Consider the following 18293-nt stretch of genomic DNA (forward strand, 5'->3'; position numbering starts at 1 on the left):
CCTACGTTGCAACATCGATAAATGTTCATTTTTCCTTACGGAGTTGGAGTATCTGGGACATGTTATTAATGCTCAAGGCATTCATCCCTCCCAGTCACATTTAGCAGCTATTCGTGATTTGCCCGCCCCTCGCAATCTCCAGGAATTGCAAGCAGTTCTTGGCAAATTGACATATTATATTAGGTTTATACCTAATGCATCACAGATTGCTGCACCGTTGCATCGTCTCCGCCGTAAGAATGTTCCGTTTGTGTGGTCAGCTGATTGCCAATCAGCCTTTCAGCAGCTTAAAGAGGCTTTATTGAATGATCGTTGTCTGGTCCATTACGACCCTAACAAGCCTCTGGTGTTAGTTTGTGATGCCTCTTCTTTCGGCCTCGGTGCTGTGTTGTCTCACCGAGTCGGTAACACCGAACGTCCTATTGCGTTCGCATCTAAATTGCTAAACAAAGCTCAGTGTAATTATAGCCAATTGGACAAGGAAGCGTTGGCTATTGTGTTCGGTGTCACAAAATTCCATCACTACCTCTATGGTAGACCATTCTATTTAGTAACAGATCACAAGCCCCTGACGTCACTGTTTCATCTGTCTAAACCAGTTCCTCAGCGGACAGCTCAGAGACTACAACGTTGGGCTCTTTTGTTATCACACTACCAGTATGAGATACTGTATCGCCCTACAGCTCAGCATGCAAACGCTGACGCGCTTTCTAGATTGCCGATTGCTGCGGATGATGTCTTCGATTCCTCTGACGACTCTTGCCATCAGATTGACGCCGATGAGCATCAATCCCTCCGGGATTTTCCGATTGATTATCGTCAGGTGGCACGTGAGACAGCTACGGATCCTCATCTGAGTTTACTATTACGTTTTGTTCAACGTGGTTGGCCGTCCAAGGCAAAGGACATATCGGATCCTGTGGTTCGTCGCTATTATCCGCAACGTCATCTTTTGTCTGTTTCGCACGGAGTTTTGCTGTTACGCACCGAGAATGACCAGCTTCGTGTAGTGGTTCCCCAAGTGCTCCAATCCAAGGTCCTCGACTTGTTGCATCAAGGTCATTGGGGAGTGGTCCGCACCAAGCAGCTTGCCCGCCGTCATTGTACATGGATCGGCATTGATAAGCAGATTACGCAGATGTCTACAGATTGTTCGACGTGTGCCGAACACCAATCTGCTCCGCCTCAACGCTATTTTGAGTGGGCACGCCCTGCCGGTCCCTGGCAGTGGGTACATATTGATTTCGCTGGTCCATATTGGAATTCTCGTTGGCTCATCGTGATAGATGCATTTAGTAATTTTCCGTTTGTTGTGCCCATGCAGTCTACAACGTCTGCACAAACTATACAGGCGTTGCCTTCAATTTTTTGATTGAGGGTCTTCCAGAAGTTTTAGTGTCTGACAATGGTCCACAATTTACCTCTGCTGAATTTGAAAGTTTTTGTTCTGCCAATGGCATTCGCCATGTTCTTACTCCGCCGTTCCACCCTCAATCGAATGGTGCAGCGGAACGTTTTGTACGTACATTCAAGGATCATATGGACCGCCTTCGTGCTACGCACTCTCGTCAGCAGGCCCTCATCACGTTCCTGTCGTCGTACCGGACCACGCCACGCGACGGCCCTTTGCCTGCGGAGCTTCTCCACGGCCGTCGTCATCGCACCCTACTATGGTTGTTGCACCCCCCGGATCGACCCGCCGCTTCTGAGCATCGCACGCGTTTTCAGCGCAACGACGCCGTTTTTTTCAGAGTTTATCACGGTCGCCGTCGTTGGGAACGTGGTACCGTGATAAGTGTCCAGGGTCGCGGTTTTTATACTGTTCAAGGTGCTACTGGGGTGCACAGGAGGCATCAGAACCAGTTGTGCCGCGCTGGCCGCCCGGATTCTGCCGCTCGTTCTTTGTCCACAGATTTGGTCCGCGGCGGGTTCCAGCCGCGCCTTCCGCCTTCGCTGCCGCCCCCAGGGCAGCAGCAGCAGCCGTCGCCGCTACCACGCCGACAGCCCGTCCCGTTGATGGCTCCCGCGCAGCTTCATCCGGGAGCGCCCCAGGTGGTCGCTCCGGCGCCTGCGGTCCCTCTTCAGTCGCCACCGCCTTCGGAGCTGATGGACGTCGACCCCTCAGCCGGGCCGCCTTCCCAAGCGGTGGCCGTGAAGCCTGTCCTGCAGCCGCTTTCCTTGGGCACCCCCAAGGAGTCTGACACCGCAGCGCCTTGTCCGGAGCCCACTCAGCAGCCGTCGACGCAGCGTCAGGAGACGCTGCCTCTCTTCGTGGGTCCCGACGCCCCGTCGCGTCCAGTACCAAAAGCTGCGCCCGTGGTCACAGGCGTGCACCCTGACCTCGGTTTTCAGTCGGTGTTTCCCGAGGCCCCGCGCAGCCAGTGCTGGGGTGCGGACCGGGGACTGCCACCGACAACAGTCTCCGCCCAGGTCTCATCTGCTACGCCTGCGGCCAGACCCCTCCCCCGCCGTCGACGCTCGCCACGTCATTATTCAACGACGGTGCGGCGATTTAGGGGGGAGGAGTGTTATATCCTAGCCAGTAATGCCACCCGAGCCCGCTGCCAAAAGGTTGGCAGCATCAAAGTTCGGACGCCGTCCGCATAAGCAGCGCCAGCGAGACAGGAAATCGCCGCAAGTCTGCGCGCGCCACCTCTGGCTTCGGGCTTCTTAAGCGCTGGAGTCGCGAGCGCTAGCACAGTTCTGTATTCGCCGCTCAGTTGTATACTCGCCACCGAATTGTGTACTTGCTAGTCAGTTGTGTGTTCATCGCAGCAGAGTTGTTGTTTGTCGTCAGCCGACGCTGACCTAGCCGCTCCGACTCGAACTAGACAGATCTCTGTAGACACGGAGTCACTACTGTGTTTCTGTATCTTCGTTAATAAAGATAAGTACCGACTTTTATTTAATCAGAGTGTTTGGGTTTTCATCTTTCTGTTCACTGTTCCAGCGGACCGGTCGGCCCGCTATTAAAAGTGTGGCGGTGACTTCGTAAGCCGTTTCTACAGCGAATTGTTTGTCGCTACGAACGCCGCCACAAGTGTCAAAGGCATTGAGGCTGACTGGATTGCCTCCAAACGCGTCTCTGACGATTGTCTGGTTGAAGTCATATGCGACACTCATCGGTGAAGAGAACGTGATGACAGTCCTGAGCAGTCCATTCGGCATGTTGTTGGGGCCCATCTGCATCGCTCTGCATGGTGTCGTGGTTGCAAAGGTGGACCTTGCCTTGGACGTCAGGAGTGAAGTTTGAGTCGTAACACGAAGTCCTGTGGCTGCACGAAAAACATTTTTCAAGATGGTGGCGTTGCTGTCAGGGTTCCTCCGAGCCATAATTCGTAAGTAGCGGTATCCACTACAGTAGTAGCCCTTGGACGACCTGAGTGAGGCACGTCATCAACATATCCTGTCTCCCTGTACCTTCTCCATGTACGAACAACACCAATTTGGTTCACCCTGAGTCGCCTGGCCAACACCTTGCTGAGAGCCCTCCCTGGCACAAAGTAACAATGCGGACGCGATCGAACCACCGCATTGACGGTCTTGGCATTGTCGAACTACAGACGACACTAGCCGTGTACCTCCTTCCTGGTGGAATGACTGGAACTGATCGGCCGTCGGACACCCTCCATGTCACAGGCACTGCTCATCTATGGTTCTTTACATCTTTGGGTGGGTTTAGTGACACCTCTGAACAGCCGAAGGGATTGTGTTGTCATACAATATACACAGTCATGTCTATCTTCGGGATGTCTGGGAACTGGGGTGATAAAAAATGTTTTTGTTGTGTATGTACAAGACGTGCGTAAAGTCCGGGAGCACATTCAATTATTTATTGCACAAGAACCAATTGTTGTACACATATCACAAATGTGTCATTTTGAAGAGAAACGCTGAAAGTTTTTTTCATGTATATCACCACAGCGTAGTTAGGTAATTTGCTAATAGTCAGCACTAGTCGCAAACATGGCGAGTTCAGGTGCTGTGTGTTGGAGTTCGACAAAGACAAGTGTGCTACAGCTGTTCAACGAATGTTTAGGACCAAGTACGGTAAAAAGCCACCAACAAAGAAGGCCATTTACCACTGGCACAACAAATTCGTAACTACGGGTTGTGCCTGGCAGAGAGAAGCGGTCGCCCCAGTGTGAGTGAAGTGAATGTGGAGCACGTAGGAGCAACATTCATAAGGAGTCCGAAGAAATCGCTGCATCGGACATCCTGTGAACTCGAAATGGCTCCAATGACAGTGTGAAAAATCCTGCAATGGAAGCTGTCTATGAAACCACTGAAATTGAAAAATGGATCAAATGGCTCTGAGCACTATGGGACTTAACAGCTATGGTCATCATCCCCTACAACTTAGAACTACTTAAACCTAACTAACCTAAGGACATCACACACATCCATGCCCGAGGCAGGATTCGAACCTGCGACCGTAGCAGTCGCGCGTTTCCGGACTGCGCGCCTAGAACCGCGAGACCACCGCGGCCGGCTTGAAACTGGAGCTAGTGCCGCAGCTCAATGACGATGACAAAGACAAACGTTTTGAGTTTTGTTCGCAGATACAACAATTGAATGAGGATGGGGTTGGCATTGGTGATCACTTAATTTTTTGCAACGAATGCACTTTAAACACTAAAGGGAAAGTGAACCGGCATGGTTATAAAATCTGGGATACAAATCATCCATATGAATGCTTTGAATTTCAGCGTGAATCCCCAATGGGAAAAGTTCTTTGAGCATTGTCGTGACGAAAGGTGTACAGGCCATTCTTCTGCACCGACAGCACTGTCACTGGACATTCCTGGCTCGCACATGTTGCAGAATTGGCTCAGCCTTAAATTCAATCGGACTCTCCCTTGTTCTTTCAGCAGGATGGGGCTGCACTCCATTTTCATCGTGAAGTTCGTGAGTACCTAAACACGGAGCTGCTGCATCGATGGATTGGCCGTGCAACAGAAGGGGACAGCTGTTTCATGGAATGGCCTCCCCAATCCCCAGATCTCACTCTATGTGACTTTTCTCTGTGGGGACATATTAACGATCTGGTGTATGTACCGCCTCTAGCACGTGATGTTGCAGAGCTCCGGGAGAGGATACAGGAAGCGACTGCCACAGTCGATGATGCCATGCTGGGACGGGTATGGCAAGAATTCGATTACCGTATTGAAGTCTGCTGAGTCACTCATGGTTTGCGTATCGAATGTTTGTAAAAAAACTTTCAGGGGTTCTCTTCATAATGCAATATGTATGACATCTGTACAACGTTTAGTTCTTGTCTAATAAATAATTGAAAGTGTTTCTAGATTTTGTGGACACCCTGTATAATTACTGTCTAAATATGCTGACTTTTATACTCAGTGATGTTGTTCAGAGATACTGTATATTACTTCACACAATATGAATCATATATCTTGAGCTAATTTTGTTTCAATTTCTTTGTAAACATAAAAAGTACTGATTGTGATATTAGTGATTTTTGTACTGTCTGTACATTAAAATTAATACTGTATCACAAAAAAATGAATTCCTTGAAGTATCTTAAACATACTTCTAAATAAAAGAGATAAATATGGATATATGATGTAGTCTTAATGTTAGAAATGGTACAAGTCTAAATATCATAATAGTTCAAAATTGCATGAAGTCTTAAGAATTTGTGTAGGAGAGTTTTGCTATTCGAAACATAATTTTCATAGCTTTGAACGTTAATTTAAAATTAAAAATCTGTCAGAAGTGTAGTCTTTCCTCCTGTTAAATGTGTCAGTAAATACCTAAAAATTATAGCTTTGTTACTTTTCTTATTAGAATGTATTATCTAACTTCTAAATGGTTTATAGTCTATTTCAATAATGCCAGAACATTATGTTGTTGAAATGTTATACATCACAGTAGAGGAAAATAAATATAATGTACTGACATAATGGTTGTTGGGAGTGTGGGTGGAGGGTAGTGGAAAGGTAGCCACTGGTTTTGTTCTATCAGACAAGTTGATCTATAGATCATGGCGTAGATTAAGGTTATATTTGAAACCTTACCTCTTTATTGTGAGCTGTAGTTGAGTCTTGTCTGGAATAATCTCCACACTAGTAGGCATTAAACTCCTAATTTTCTTCTTGTTAGTGAATAGGAGATGAAGTTTTTATTTGCTAATACTGTTTTAGAATTTATGTGGGATGTCTGACATACAATTGAGGACATGTGATATTATTTTAGAAGCTGAAATTTTCACATTAAATGTGCTTTCTCAGCTTTTGTGTAGATTTTTAAGTGTAATAAGTAAGCACAAAATATTGCCTCTGTATCTATGAGAACATACTGAGTATCGCTTATCTGGTACGAAAGGTAGTAAGAATGAATACATTCTATGGGGTTGACTCTAGGGAGCAAAAAACTGAAGAAAGTGTTTACATTATACCTGTCTCAGATAATAAAAGCTTATTCTCACTTATTTCCTGTTCGAGTCAGCAGTCATCATTATGCTTCATTCGAAATGATTTTCTTGACAATGGACAAATGAGCATTGTGTTATTTGAACACATATTTTACAATGCTTCAAAGGTTCAAATGTTTTTCCTACCTGCTGTAGTGATTTCCAACCAGTTGAAAACTGAAATATCACAGAGCTAATATTTGAGTATTTCTTTCAGAAATATTTTGGATATGTATAATGAATTTTATATGTATTAAGAGTTTGAAGAATAAATGTGAGTTATCAGTTGATTTCACTAGTTAAGAGCAAACATTAATATACATGTTATCCTATTAATACAGTTGAAGTATAGCCCCTTACTGTAGTAGCCAACATTACAATTATTTTTGTCGAATTTTGTCTTAGTTAAGGTTCTTGTCTTCTATCTATTTTTATATTTAATGCAGTGTGGGCACCGTTCTCTCTGGAATTCTTACTTACTTCAGCTTTTTCTTCTGTGTATTTTGCTGGATTAGCGTTCCAGGAGGAAGGCAAATTGAAGAAAATAGCTGAGCCACAGCCTCACCACTCTTTCCAAAATCGTCCTACACTCAGCAGCAAAGATTAATGTCTAGAGCTGAAACTTCACTTAATAGGTAGAAATAATTCCCAACCTCCTCCTGATCGTTTTAATGGTTAAACAAAATAACCATTACTATTTAGTTCAAGAAAATTTTATACTTTGGATATTTGTAGGTAATATTCACTTGAAGTAAGTCGCCTTGAAAATGATGTTATTTGCCAGTACATGAAAATTTTTTTCATTCTTTCCAAATTGACACATATTCTGATCTAATGTGAACTAGGCTTTAACAATCTGTTTCTCAGAAATTAGGTTGCAGTACTGTACTTGTTTAATGAATCATAATTCGTAGTTTGTGAAAATATTTCATTTCATCTTCATCTTTTGTAAAGGGTGTTAATCATTACAAGTCCAGAAAAATCCTTCAACTAGTACTGTACATCAGATTCAGCAACATGTAAGATCCATTCAGCACCTATAAAGATGAAGAAACAAGATAAACTTTGCAACAGATTACATGCTTAGTTTTAAACACATAAAACGTTTAGTCTTTGAATGTCTATATAGCTTGTCCCCCCGTTCTTGACTGCTCAAGGTAACTTGTAGCTGTAACACATACGTAGTCAGCAGGACATATACACAAAAGAGATAAATTCCAGGCAATTTGATGAGTACTTTCATTATTCGTCAGCCCATCGGACTGCAAACATCATACTTTTTTAAAAATGAAGTAATATCATTTGGACAACACCTTTAACTCTCACTGTGTGCTTCCTTCGCTAACAATCCTCTATCCACCCTAACCAGTCATAACTCTGAACATAATGCATTTGTGACCTCTTAACCCATTGGGGTTTTACAGTACCACTCCAGGAGCTTACAGTACAATGTTTCAGATATGTTCCACTAGGGTATTCCAATCCATATTTTTTCCAAGAGGACTATATAAAATTCATTATGGGTGATTCTAAAAGTATTGATGAAATCTTATTATCTGACACAACTTTGAATTCTGAATTTCCTACCATTGTAATGAAATATAATAGAAGCCGTAACAATGTATATTCTTCGTTATATAGATGCATCAATGAATTTTTTTGTGAAGAGCTCTTAGTAAATACAATATTGGAATGTAGTCAAAGGGTTTCTCAAAGTGCATAAGTACTAAACATTTTGGTTCTCCATGCTCACATCTGTAATTGTGTTGAACACTTGTTAATGATCTTTTGTTCTATGAATAATCTCGTTTGCAGATATACTAGCTTTGTTATTATAATCTGGAATGCCTACATATTCTAAAATAAATTCTCATAATCCACATTTCTGTCTTCCAGCCATATGAGCCTGGTTAACTTTTATTTCATTTCTATTGTCACCCAATGTTTCATTACTGTTTGATCATTGTCAATGTGTAAGTGTTTTAGTACTGTAAGTTTACTATTTATTGTTGTATGAAATATTGACAGTTATCTGCTTTAAATAATAAAAGACTGTGCCAGCTATTTTTTCATGCATATCATGGTGCATTGAGATAATTTATTCTCAGTATAAAGTGTAAATATTAACATTGGTACATTAGTATGTTATGTGATGTTTTCGAGCATCGTAATCTGCTTCTCTCGCCCAACAGCCGCGTCTTTGTGGTTTTACTGCCAAAAGATAATCAGAAAACTTGTATCTTCTGATTTTTCACCTGCTAAATTTAGGACATGGTAGGTTCTTTGTCTGTCTGCTTATAGGTACATTCTTTCTCTCATTGTGCAGAAACACAAACATACAAATCATCATTCACTCTGTTTGTATATCTGAAACCAATAATACTGTTTTCTAACGTTGGTATGTACAAACCGCAAAAAGATGACTGCCGAGGAAGAGAGACAGAGCAACACACATGCCACCATCACATAAGATACCAATGTAAATTTTTGCACCTGGTAACGAGACTAAATTCCCAAAATCTGTTGTGCTATGCATGAAAAAACATAATTGGTGCAGTATTTTGTTGCTTAAATCATACATGACACAGTTGTAGACTCTCTAGGAACTATGCTTACGTTGTATACAATTATGTTATTACTGCCTAGTCACGAAATGAAAGTGACATACACGTTCAAAAACACGAAAAAGGAAGTTTCCCAAACGACCACACATAAAATTCAACGAAGGGTGCCCACAGTTAGGTCTGATTCTAAACTACATTGTTGTTAAACTAAGATACAGAATCACATAATACAGACTGTGGAATGAAAGGCGGAAGCAGTGTGATTAGTTACAGAAATAGATGTGGTATAAAAGAAGAAATACAATTTAAAGTGCCACATTTTGGACATACATTTACAAACAGCCAACAGAATGGACACTAATGTGTGGAACTTTATATAGGGGACAATTGCTGACATAATTTGTAATGAGCACCTTAAGATATGTAACGCACACGTTAAGAGGCTGAAGAAACAGATATCGAAACAGTATCAGAGCAATAAACAAGGGAACAATCTAAAAGCATACACACACGTTCTACAGTAGAGTACTGAACAACACAGACATAATATTAAATTATAAAGAGTGAAACATGTAAAGCAAATGTTTGTAAAATGATACAAAAGAAAGCCTATCTGGAAACACACTAGAGATGGAGGTAATGACTGTAGAAACATACAAAACAACAAGGAGCGTAAAAAAAGCCAAGAGAATCAGATGATAACCAACAATTGAAGACTGAGATCAAATAAGGCAGGAGGGATACAATACATTCCACCATTCGAGGCAGTGGGAACCAAACGACTGGTCACGTTGTGTGCAAAATCAGTAAGGGTGGCGCCATACCATTGCATCGTTGTAACAAAGTTATTCACTTAATTCCGAAGATGGATATAGATAAGCTCGAGAACAACCGCACACTCAGATTAACAGCTAATGTATCCACTTGGCTGACAAGATTAAACAAAACTGAGGATCTGTTAGATGATGCTCAATTTGACGTAAGGAAAGGTAACGGCACCAGAAAAGTAGTTCACCCATGCCGCTCGATAATGTCGACCTGGATTAAGGGTTCGACAATATAAAATCATGAAAAATGTTCGAAATTATGAGGGAAATAGGAGTATGATACAGGGAAAGGCGGGTAATATGCAACAAATACCAGAACTAAGAGAGAGCATTAAGATTGGAAGACCAAGAACGAGGTGCTCGGATTAAAAATGGTGTAAAACAGGAATGTAGTCTTAACCTCTACTGTTCATTCTATACATGAAAAGAGCGGTACCGGAAATAAAAGAAATGTTCGAAAGTGGGACTACAATAAAGGTTGAAAGGATATCAGTGACAATATTCACTGATGGGATTGCCATCCTTAATTGAGATGAAGAAGAATTACGGGATCAGTTGAATGGAATGAATATTCCAGTCAATACAGATTACGGATTGAGAACAGAACGAAGAAATGTAAAGAGAAGTAGCAGAAATGAGAACAGCGAGAAGTGGTGCTACGGAGCAGACAAAGTTAAGGAAGTGTGCTACCTTTGAAGGAAACTAACCCATCACAGTCGAAGCAATGAGGACATCAAAAGCTGACTAGCACTGGAAAAAAGGGCATTCCTGGCCAAAACCAGCCAGCTTAAATCATGCATAGGCCTTAATTTGAGGAAGACATTTCTGAACATATATATATTTGGTGCAGAGCACTGTATGGTACTGAAACATGACCTGTGGGAAAACTGGAACAGAAGAGAATGCAAGCATTTCAGATGTGGTGTTACATAAAAATGTTCAAAATTAGGTTGACAAATATTTAGTATATAGGTTGCGATTACTACTTTGAGATGAGAAGTTTGGCACAGGAGAGGAACTCTTCGTGGGTCGCATCAAACCACTCAGGAGACTGATGATTCAAAAATAAAGTTCTGTTGATAAATGAATCAATGGTAAGTTCGTGGAAACCGCTCTGATACAATGTCCTCAAAAATTCTTCGAAGTTACTCAAAGTAGTGCATGAGTGTCACATTGTCACTCAATCGTAGGTTAAATGCAGATCAGCGACTGCATTCTGAAAACAAAATTCTTGTCTTTACTAGTTCTCGGAGCGCAACAAGAGCTCTGTTGGTCAGATTTGTTCATAGTGCCTAGGATACAGAGGGTGAGACTCATTGAAAATGTACGCCGTCTCTGCTCATAGCTGGTATGTTAACTGAATATCATGAGGGTGGTTACCACAAAGAAAGGGTTTCGACCAATGGTAAACTTAGATGTAGAATGGTCATTCATTTCTTTTCCCAAAATTAATTACCGAGCGCGTGGCACATTGGTTAGCAAACTGGAGTTACATTCGGGAAGACAACGGTTCAGATACCGGCCCGGCCATCCAGATTTGGATTTGACACTGTTTCCGTAACTCACTTTAGTCAAATGCCTCAATGTTCACAGCGATGTGCATTGAAGGTGCACTGCTTTCTTTCAAATGGTTCAAATGACACTGAGCACTATGGGACTCGACTTCTGAGGTCATTAGTGCCCTAGAACTTAGAACTAGTTAAACCTAACTAACCTAAGGACATCACACACATCCATGCCCGAGGTATGATTCGAACCTGCGACCGTAGCGATCTCGCGGTTCCAGACTGCAGCGCCTAGAACCGCACGGCCACTTCGGCCGGCTGCCTTCTTCCCACATGTTCCCTAGCCCGAAATTATGCTCCGTCCCTAATGATCTCTAATCTTCGTTACGCCTTCCAAAATCAACTATAAACAGCGTACAAGAAATGCAAGTGCGCTCAAAGAAAGAAAGAAAGAAAAAATAAAATAAAAGCAGGAAAGGATTATCTGAGTGAGACGGAAACAGGTAGATGTGATGTCCAACTACAGACAAACAAATGATTACAATTTTAGAAAAGCTGGATGATTTGTCCAAGAGAACGAGCTTCACAAATTGAGGAACTCAGTAACACGCTGGTCCACCTATCGGTATTAGGCAAGCAGTTATTCGGTGTGGCATTGATTAATAGATCTATTACACGTCCGCGTGAGATATTTCGTACCAAATTCTGGCCAGTTGGTACGTTAGATCATCAAAATCCCGAGCTGGTTGGAAGCCCTTAGCCACAATGTTCCCAACCTTCTGAACTGGGGAGAGATTCGACGAACTTGGTGCCCAAGGTAGCGTTAGGGAAGCATGAAGTCAAGCAGTAGAAACTCTCGCCGTTTGCGGGCGAGGATTATCTTGCAGAAATATAAACCTAGGATGGCTCGCCATGAAGGTCAACAAAATGGCGCGTAGTATAATTGTAACGCTGTGCTGTAAGAATACCACAGATGAAAACCAAAGGGGTCCCTCTATGAAAGGAAATGATCCCCCAGAACATCATTCTTATTTATCGTCCCATATGGCGCGCGACAATGAGCTTGGCATGACACCTCTGTTGGGGGCGTCGCCAGACACATCTTTCTGGCCATCGGAGCTCGGTATGAAAAGGAACTCATTACTGAAGACGATGCTACTCAGGTAGTGAGATTCCAGCCGAAGACGTATCTGGAGACACATCTACCGATTTCCCTCCCATTAGGATTATTCTTCGTGATGCGTCGGTAGTTTTCTTTTCTTTGGAGTATAAATATGAAATTCAGTTAACGATAAGACAACAACTTCAAAAATGAGAAGCAGTAGGGTTGTCATAAGCTGATTCAGCTTTATTAAATAAAATTCCCAACAATTTGAGATAGACCACGAAATTGTTGCATTAAGGCAATTGGGAAATCTCGCATGTTGAAGAAAATGGTTGGGCAAGCAGATTAACTTACGACAAGGAACTCGCCAAATTTTTCTTATCAACATTAAAAAAACTACAGTAACACTCGAATAGGAAACGATCGAAAGAATTACCAGGCGTCGGCAGCTTATCAAAATTTAATCTGAGTGCTGCGGCGCATAATGTCCGACAACAACCAGACTCAGAAAAGCGAACAGACTTCCAGCCCAGACTCGTACACAAAGCATAATAGAGAAAGTACCACTTTCGATCACTGCGTGGTTCATTCTATCGCGGCAGCAGCTGTTTGTTGATGACTGGCTGATTTGGAAGTCTGTGGAAGCGACGCGTGTAAAGATGCTAAGACTTTCTCTCGCCACAGAGAAGTGCACATTAACGTGGGTATCGATAATAACCCCTTGGTCAACATCTCTTATCGACAGGTGACTGAACTTACCCACAGCCTATGTTACACTCATAACTCACTCGTTTCAACCTTTTCTGTAGATGTCATACTGTTTGTCTGGCGACTGATTGGAAAAATTAAATTTTATCATTTCTACAGAAACAAATGTCTAACCAACTGATTTAATGACGGATCAATATCAAAAATAAATTCTGCTACTTTATGATTTGTAAATATATTCTTCGAATTGATATCTTGATCTAAATATAATTCGAGAAATAACTACTCTAATATAAACTGTCGAATAACGTACAGTTACAGTACTACAGAGGCAACATGCATCCAAGGGAACTTCTTAATTTGATGAGAACAGGCGAATACCAAGTGTGACTTAGTCACAGTGCATTCTGGCGACGGTTCAAAATTTTTCAAGAATATTTTTCACTTTATCTGGAACAAGCAACTGCAGCAAACCGCGAGTGCAGTGAAACGTGGAGGCACTTTCACTCGATTAAGGCTTTGTGCACATTTAAATAATAGATGTTACTTTCGAAATAGGCAATCGTATTGTTGATCCATCCAAATACTCGAGAAATTACCTTTTTCTCGTCTATTTTGGAACCAATTTGATTATTTCTGATTTCAATAAAATTCAGCGATTTGCATTTGTTTTACTACTTCCAGTTTGTTACTTTCTAAATCTTTGTTTGCAACAACCTTAAAAGCGACTAAATGTTGCAGTTAGCTATTAAGTGTGCTGATATAACGTACGCTTCGTGCTCACTTTAGCGGCTCGTGTTTTGTCCGTGAGACGCTCAGGTTCAAATGGTTCAAGTGGCTCTGAGCGCTATGGGACTTAACATCTGAGGTCATCAGTCCCCTAGAACTTAGAACAACTTGAACCTAACTAACCTACGGATATCACAAACTTCCATGCCCAAGGCAGGATTTGAACCTATGACCGCAGCGGTCGCGCGGTTCCAGACTGAAGCGCTTAGAACCGCTCGGCCACACCGGCCGGCTGACGCTCTGATGTCAGAACGTTTGAATAGATAGTAAACTGTGCCATATGTGAATGACAGATATGAAGGCTTGTTGTACCGCAGCAATGTAATTTGACTGATACGAAAGTTGGAGTAATGTGATCATACATATTTTGTAGTCTAGCATCATGTTACGACCAGGCGGCGAGAAAGATCAAGATGCTGCCTTCAGACCGAAGTAGTTACTGTATATACAGTATATGTGTGTCTGTGGTTGTGTGTGTGTTTTGCAGACGACTGTCCTAGACTGCAGTGAAATTATAGTTTTCCAGGTTCGATTTAGTATGCCTATGTTGTAATATTCTACAGACATCTAAGTCTCTTATACAGAGACGAGAGTCCAGCACGTTGCACAGACCTGCAGCAGCATTTGTTTGGACAGCTTGCACATCTTGCCCACTTTGATCTCCAGAGGGCGCATGGCTTGCGTCACGAAGAACACAAGACCCCGTCTGAAGCGAGTTTCGCAGTCTGCCCATCCACAGCTGTAGGCTGAGTTCACCAGATCCTCGCTCTGAAACGTAGATACGCAGCTTTAACATTATCCTCAGATAAATATTTATCTATAATTTCAAGGGAAAAGTATGACGTTACAGTTTCTTCAACAGAGTAATCAATAGAATTATTCCCGCTTGCATTTTGTCTCAAATTCCAGCGTCATTTGAATACTCAACCATTCCTGCTCTTTATAGTTGTCAGCTTATTGTTACTTTCTGTCCTTTACGAACTGTTAAATTACTTGCGTCAATCAGCGAATGGTTATGGCCGACTGTGGTGGCGTTCGTCGTTACAGTATGGTCCGGCTATATCTAAATAACTTCACACGGGGAAGAATCATTGCCGGCCGGTGTGGCCGTGCGGTTCTCAGCGCTCCTGTCCGGAACCGCGTGACCGCTACGGTCGCAGGTTCGAATCCTGCCTCGGGCATGGATGTGTGTGATGTCCTTAGGTTAGTTAGGTTTAAGTAGTTCTAAGTTAAAGGGGACTGATGACCACAGATGTTAAGTCCCATAGTGCTCAGAGCCATTTGAACTATTTTTGAAGAATCATTGGTAAACCGGAAGAAGGACGAATTGTGACTATTATAGCCCAGGCGATTGGTATAGATCACAGCATTATTCCATGTGCATGGGGACCGTTGCGATCCAAAGGCATTGCTGCCCAGTGGAGAGGAGGAGTGGGCCACGATCTTCTACAGCAGGAGACGACCACCGCATTGTGCAATCGGTAAGAGAGAACCGGTATCAAACAACGGTGGCAATTGCAACCACGATCATCAGACCCGCAAGGCACGCAGTGTCACGACGCACAGTGGCACGATGACTGCATGCAGTGTTGTCTCTTTACCTGACAACGAATACGTTGTGTTACATAGACACCCGTTCGTCGGCGGCACGGTATGCGATGATTCCAAGCGCATAGGTACTGGACCAACGAGGACTGGGGTCGCATGCTCATCTCGGATGAAAGCAGATTCTGTCTGAGTAGTGCACCTGGACGTACCCTCGCATGGCGAGAGGTCGGAACACGTAACGTAACTAGGAACTCTGTCTAATATGACCATTTTGATGGGCCAGGGTTGCGGTGTGGGGAGGCATTGTGTTACGTGAGTGTACTGACCTCCACGTCTTTGCCCACAGCACGCTCACCTATTAGCGTTATTCTGACACTGTACTCCTTCTCCAACTGCCTCTTATCGCAGTTGCACTCTTATAGATGGCTATGAGAGAGCACAGCGGAAGTGGAGGAGCTCTTGGAGCGAGAGGACATTCGGCGAATGCACTGGCTTGCCCGTTCCTCAGACTTAAATACAATGGGGCACGTTTGGGACGCGTTGGGGAGACGAATTCTCGCACGTCCACGCGTACCAGCGAACATCTATAAGTTGTAAACCTCCTGGATGGACGAATGAAGCGCCCTACCGCAAGAACTTATTAATCTACACTGTGGCCTGCGTTGGAGCATGCTGTGCCTTCCGTGCTGGGCAGACATACCATCAGGAAACTATGTCTCGCCTTTTGTAAAGTCCAGAGGACCATCAAAATTAGCTATGATTTCATCTTAATTGTTGTCTTTGAGTAAATGTGTCATTTCTGTTCGTTTAATTGCGTATTTCTATCTGTTACCTCTGTACTACTTTACAATACGTCTTCTTCTGTGTGGTGCAAGTTTCATCAAGCTATTTTACTCGGCCGTAACACATCTTGCGAAAGTTACTTATGTTCTTAAATTCTTCATACCATTGTGCATAAGAGCTCTGTTTTAACAGAAGTGTTTTGACGCCGAATATCGTGAACTATGTGTCACGTAAAGTAATTTTGCAGGTACTGTACAGTCAGTGGTATATGTAGGTACTATCTGCTAAACGTGTTGCGAATAGAGTTTGCAGTGAAGGAGTAGAAAAGCAAAACGTCGTACAAGGTGTTGAAATTTTAGTGCATGAACAATGAAAATGCAGTAGGTCACAAATATTCGTCCTTTTATTAATTTGTGGGGCATGCCTGGGAGAAAAAGTTTCTAAAAGGTTTGAACTTATGTGTAAAACTTTTTGGAATTCGCTAACCGCTCTCATTCTCAAATACTTGATGAATATAATCTGGCTAATTAGCGCTTCGTCAGTTACGTTGCCTCAAGGAACATACAGTTTGTAACTGTAATGCTTGACTTACAGTGTTAAACACTTAATGTAATATTATATCCTTCAATAAGTAGATGATGACGGCATTTTAAATTTTTGAATTAGTTCCACGGTTATATGAATTACAGAAAATCAAAGTTTTGTTGCCCCTGGAAGCCGTCTGACAGGCAAGCTTAAAGAGGATTTGGTGGCCGTTTTGTGACCCATGAAACATTTTTCAAAGTATTTTGTAAAATTACACTACAAATGGTACTTGAACTGTTATACTATGTGAGTAATGTACTCCAGTGTTTACTCACTTTTTGTCAGACATGGTTACACAACAAAACGTTCATAAAAGACTTTAAACGCCTTCTGACAGGATCTTTCTCAGCGTAAACAGTGTTACCTTCAAGAATAAACGAACAAAACACGTAATTTCCTTTCCACAACAGTGGTTTTGTTTCTTACTTCATTCATTTGAACGTAGTTATCATAATCTATGAAATACACCCATTTTGTCCTAAGGTCACACTAAAACAGTACTTTTAACACTAATGTGATAGCGCTAAATACAGATTCAACGACACTTGTAATATGCTATTCTGACGTCAATTTTAAGGAATTCTAATACTTACCTTGTCAGTTACGATGTTTCCGAAAAAGCAGTACATGACAGTCTCATATAAGCATGGCGGAATTGTGATAAGTGGCTGCAGCGCTTTTGCAACATTTCCACCTCTCTGCAACAGCTATACAGTTTAAAATTATTAACTTGTATTTATACTTTAAATGTAAAACAGATTCGTACATCGTAAAGTAAACACTGCTGGAAAGTGTACACAGTTCCATTAATTTTTGCTGTACACAGGCCAGAGCAGATTGAATCATTATGAAAAATCATAAAGTAGACTGATGGTCAATGGAGGTCAGTGGAGAATATAATGAACTATAAGGCGAGACTGTACACTGGTAACTCGCAGTAGCCTAACAGCAGTTAAGGAAGATATGAATTGCTTTAGCATCCAATGGCATTCGGAACATAATGTATCCAACATTCAACGCACACACCTCGAATATGTTGAAAATCACCTAGGTTAACGAATATCTGATTTCAGTCGCAAGTAAATCAGCACGAATTAACAACTGTGTTTTCTTAGCGTTAATAACCACCGAGATGAAGACGCACACTTTTCCTACTATTCAAATGAGACTGTACTGTTCGGTGATGACAGATTCCTGTAATGCCGCAATTTCGTAAGTTGATCTCTTTTTGACAGTTTGCAAGATCATACTGTTATTGATATTGTTAACATATCAAAGTATGTTTCAGGTGAAATGACTAGGACCCATCTTTGTGGGTACTGGGTGACTGAAGACGAATTGTAAATATTAACTGAGCAGCTGTTGAAAAAACATATATAAAAAGTATCCATTGTTTGGTGGATGTAGTGTTCCATCATTTAAGCATTATGTACATTCTTACCTGTA

The 18293-nt window shown here is 42.3% G+C and overlaps 1 protein-coding gene across 1 annotated transcript in view; it reads right to left on the bottom strand.

The window, feature by feature from the left end:
- Positions 1–14507: 14507 nt before the first annotated feature.
- Positions 14508–18293, bottom strand: part of LOC124573504 (odorant receptor 43a-like) — a 42628-nt gene continuing 38842 nt past the window's right edge. The window contains exons 3-4 of the mRNA XM_047131138.1: positions 17441–17554; positions 14508–14699 (exon numbers count right to left, since the gene is read on the bottom strand). Of these exons, the coding sequence (XP_046987094.1) occupies positions 14508–14699; positions 17441–17554 (306 nt within the window). The remainder of the gene's footprint in view (positions 14700–17440; positions 17555–18293) is intronic.

Source organism: Schistocerca americana, chromosome 1 (assembly GCF_021461395.2).
Source record: "Schistocerca americana isolate TAMUIC-IGC-003095 chromosome 1, iqSchAmer2.1, whole genome shotgun sequence".
Taxonomy (NCBI): Eukaryota; Metazoa; Arthropoda; class Insecta; order Orthoptera; family Acrididae; genus Schistocerca; species Schistocerca americana.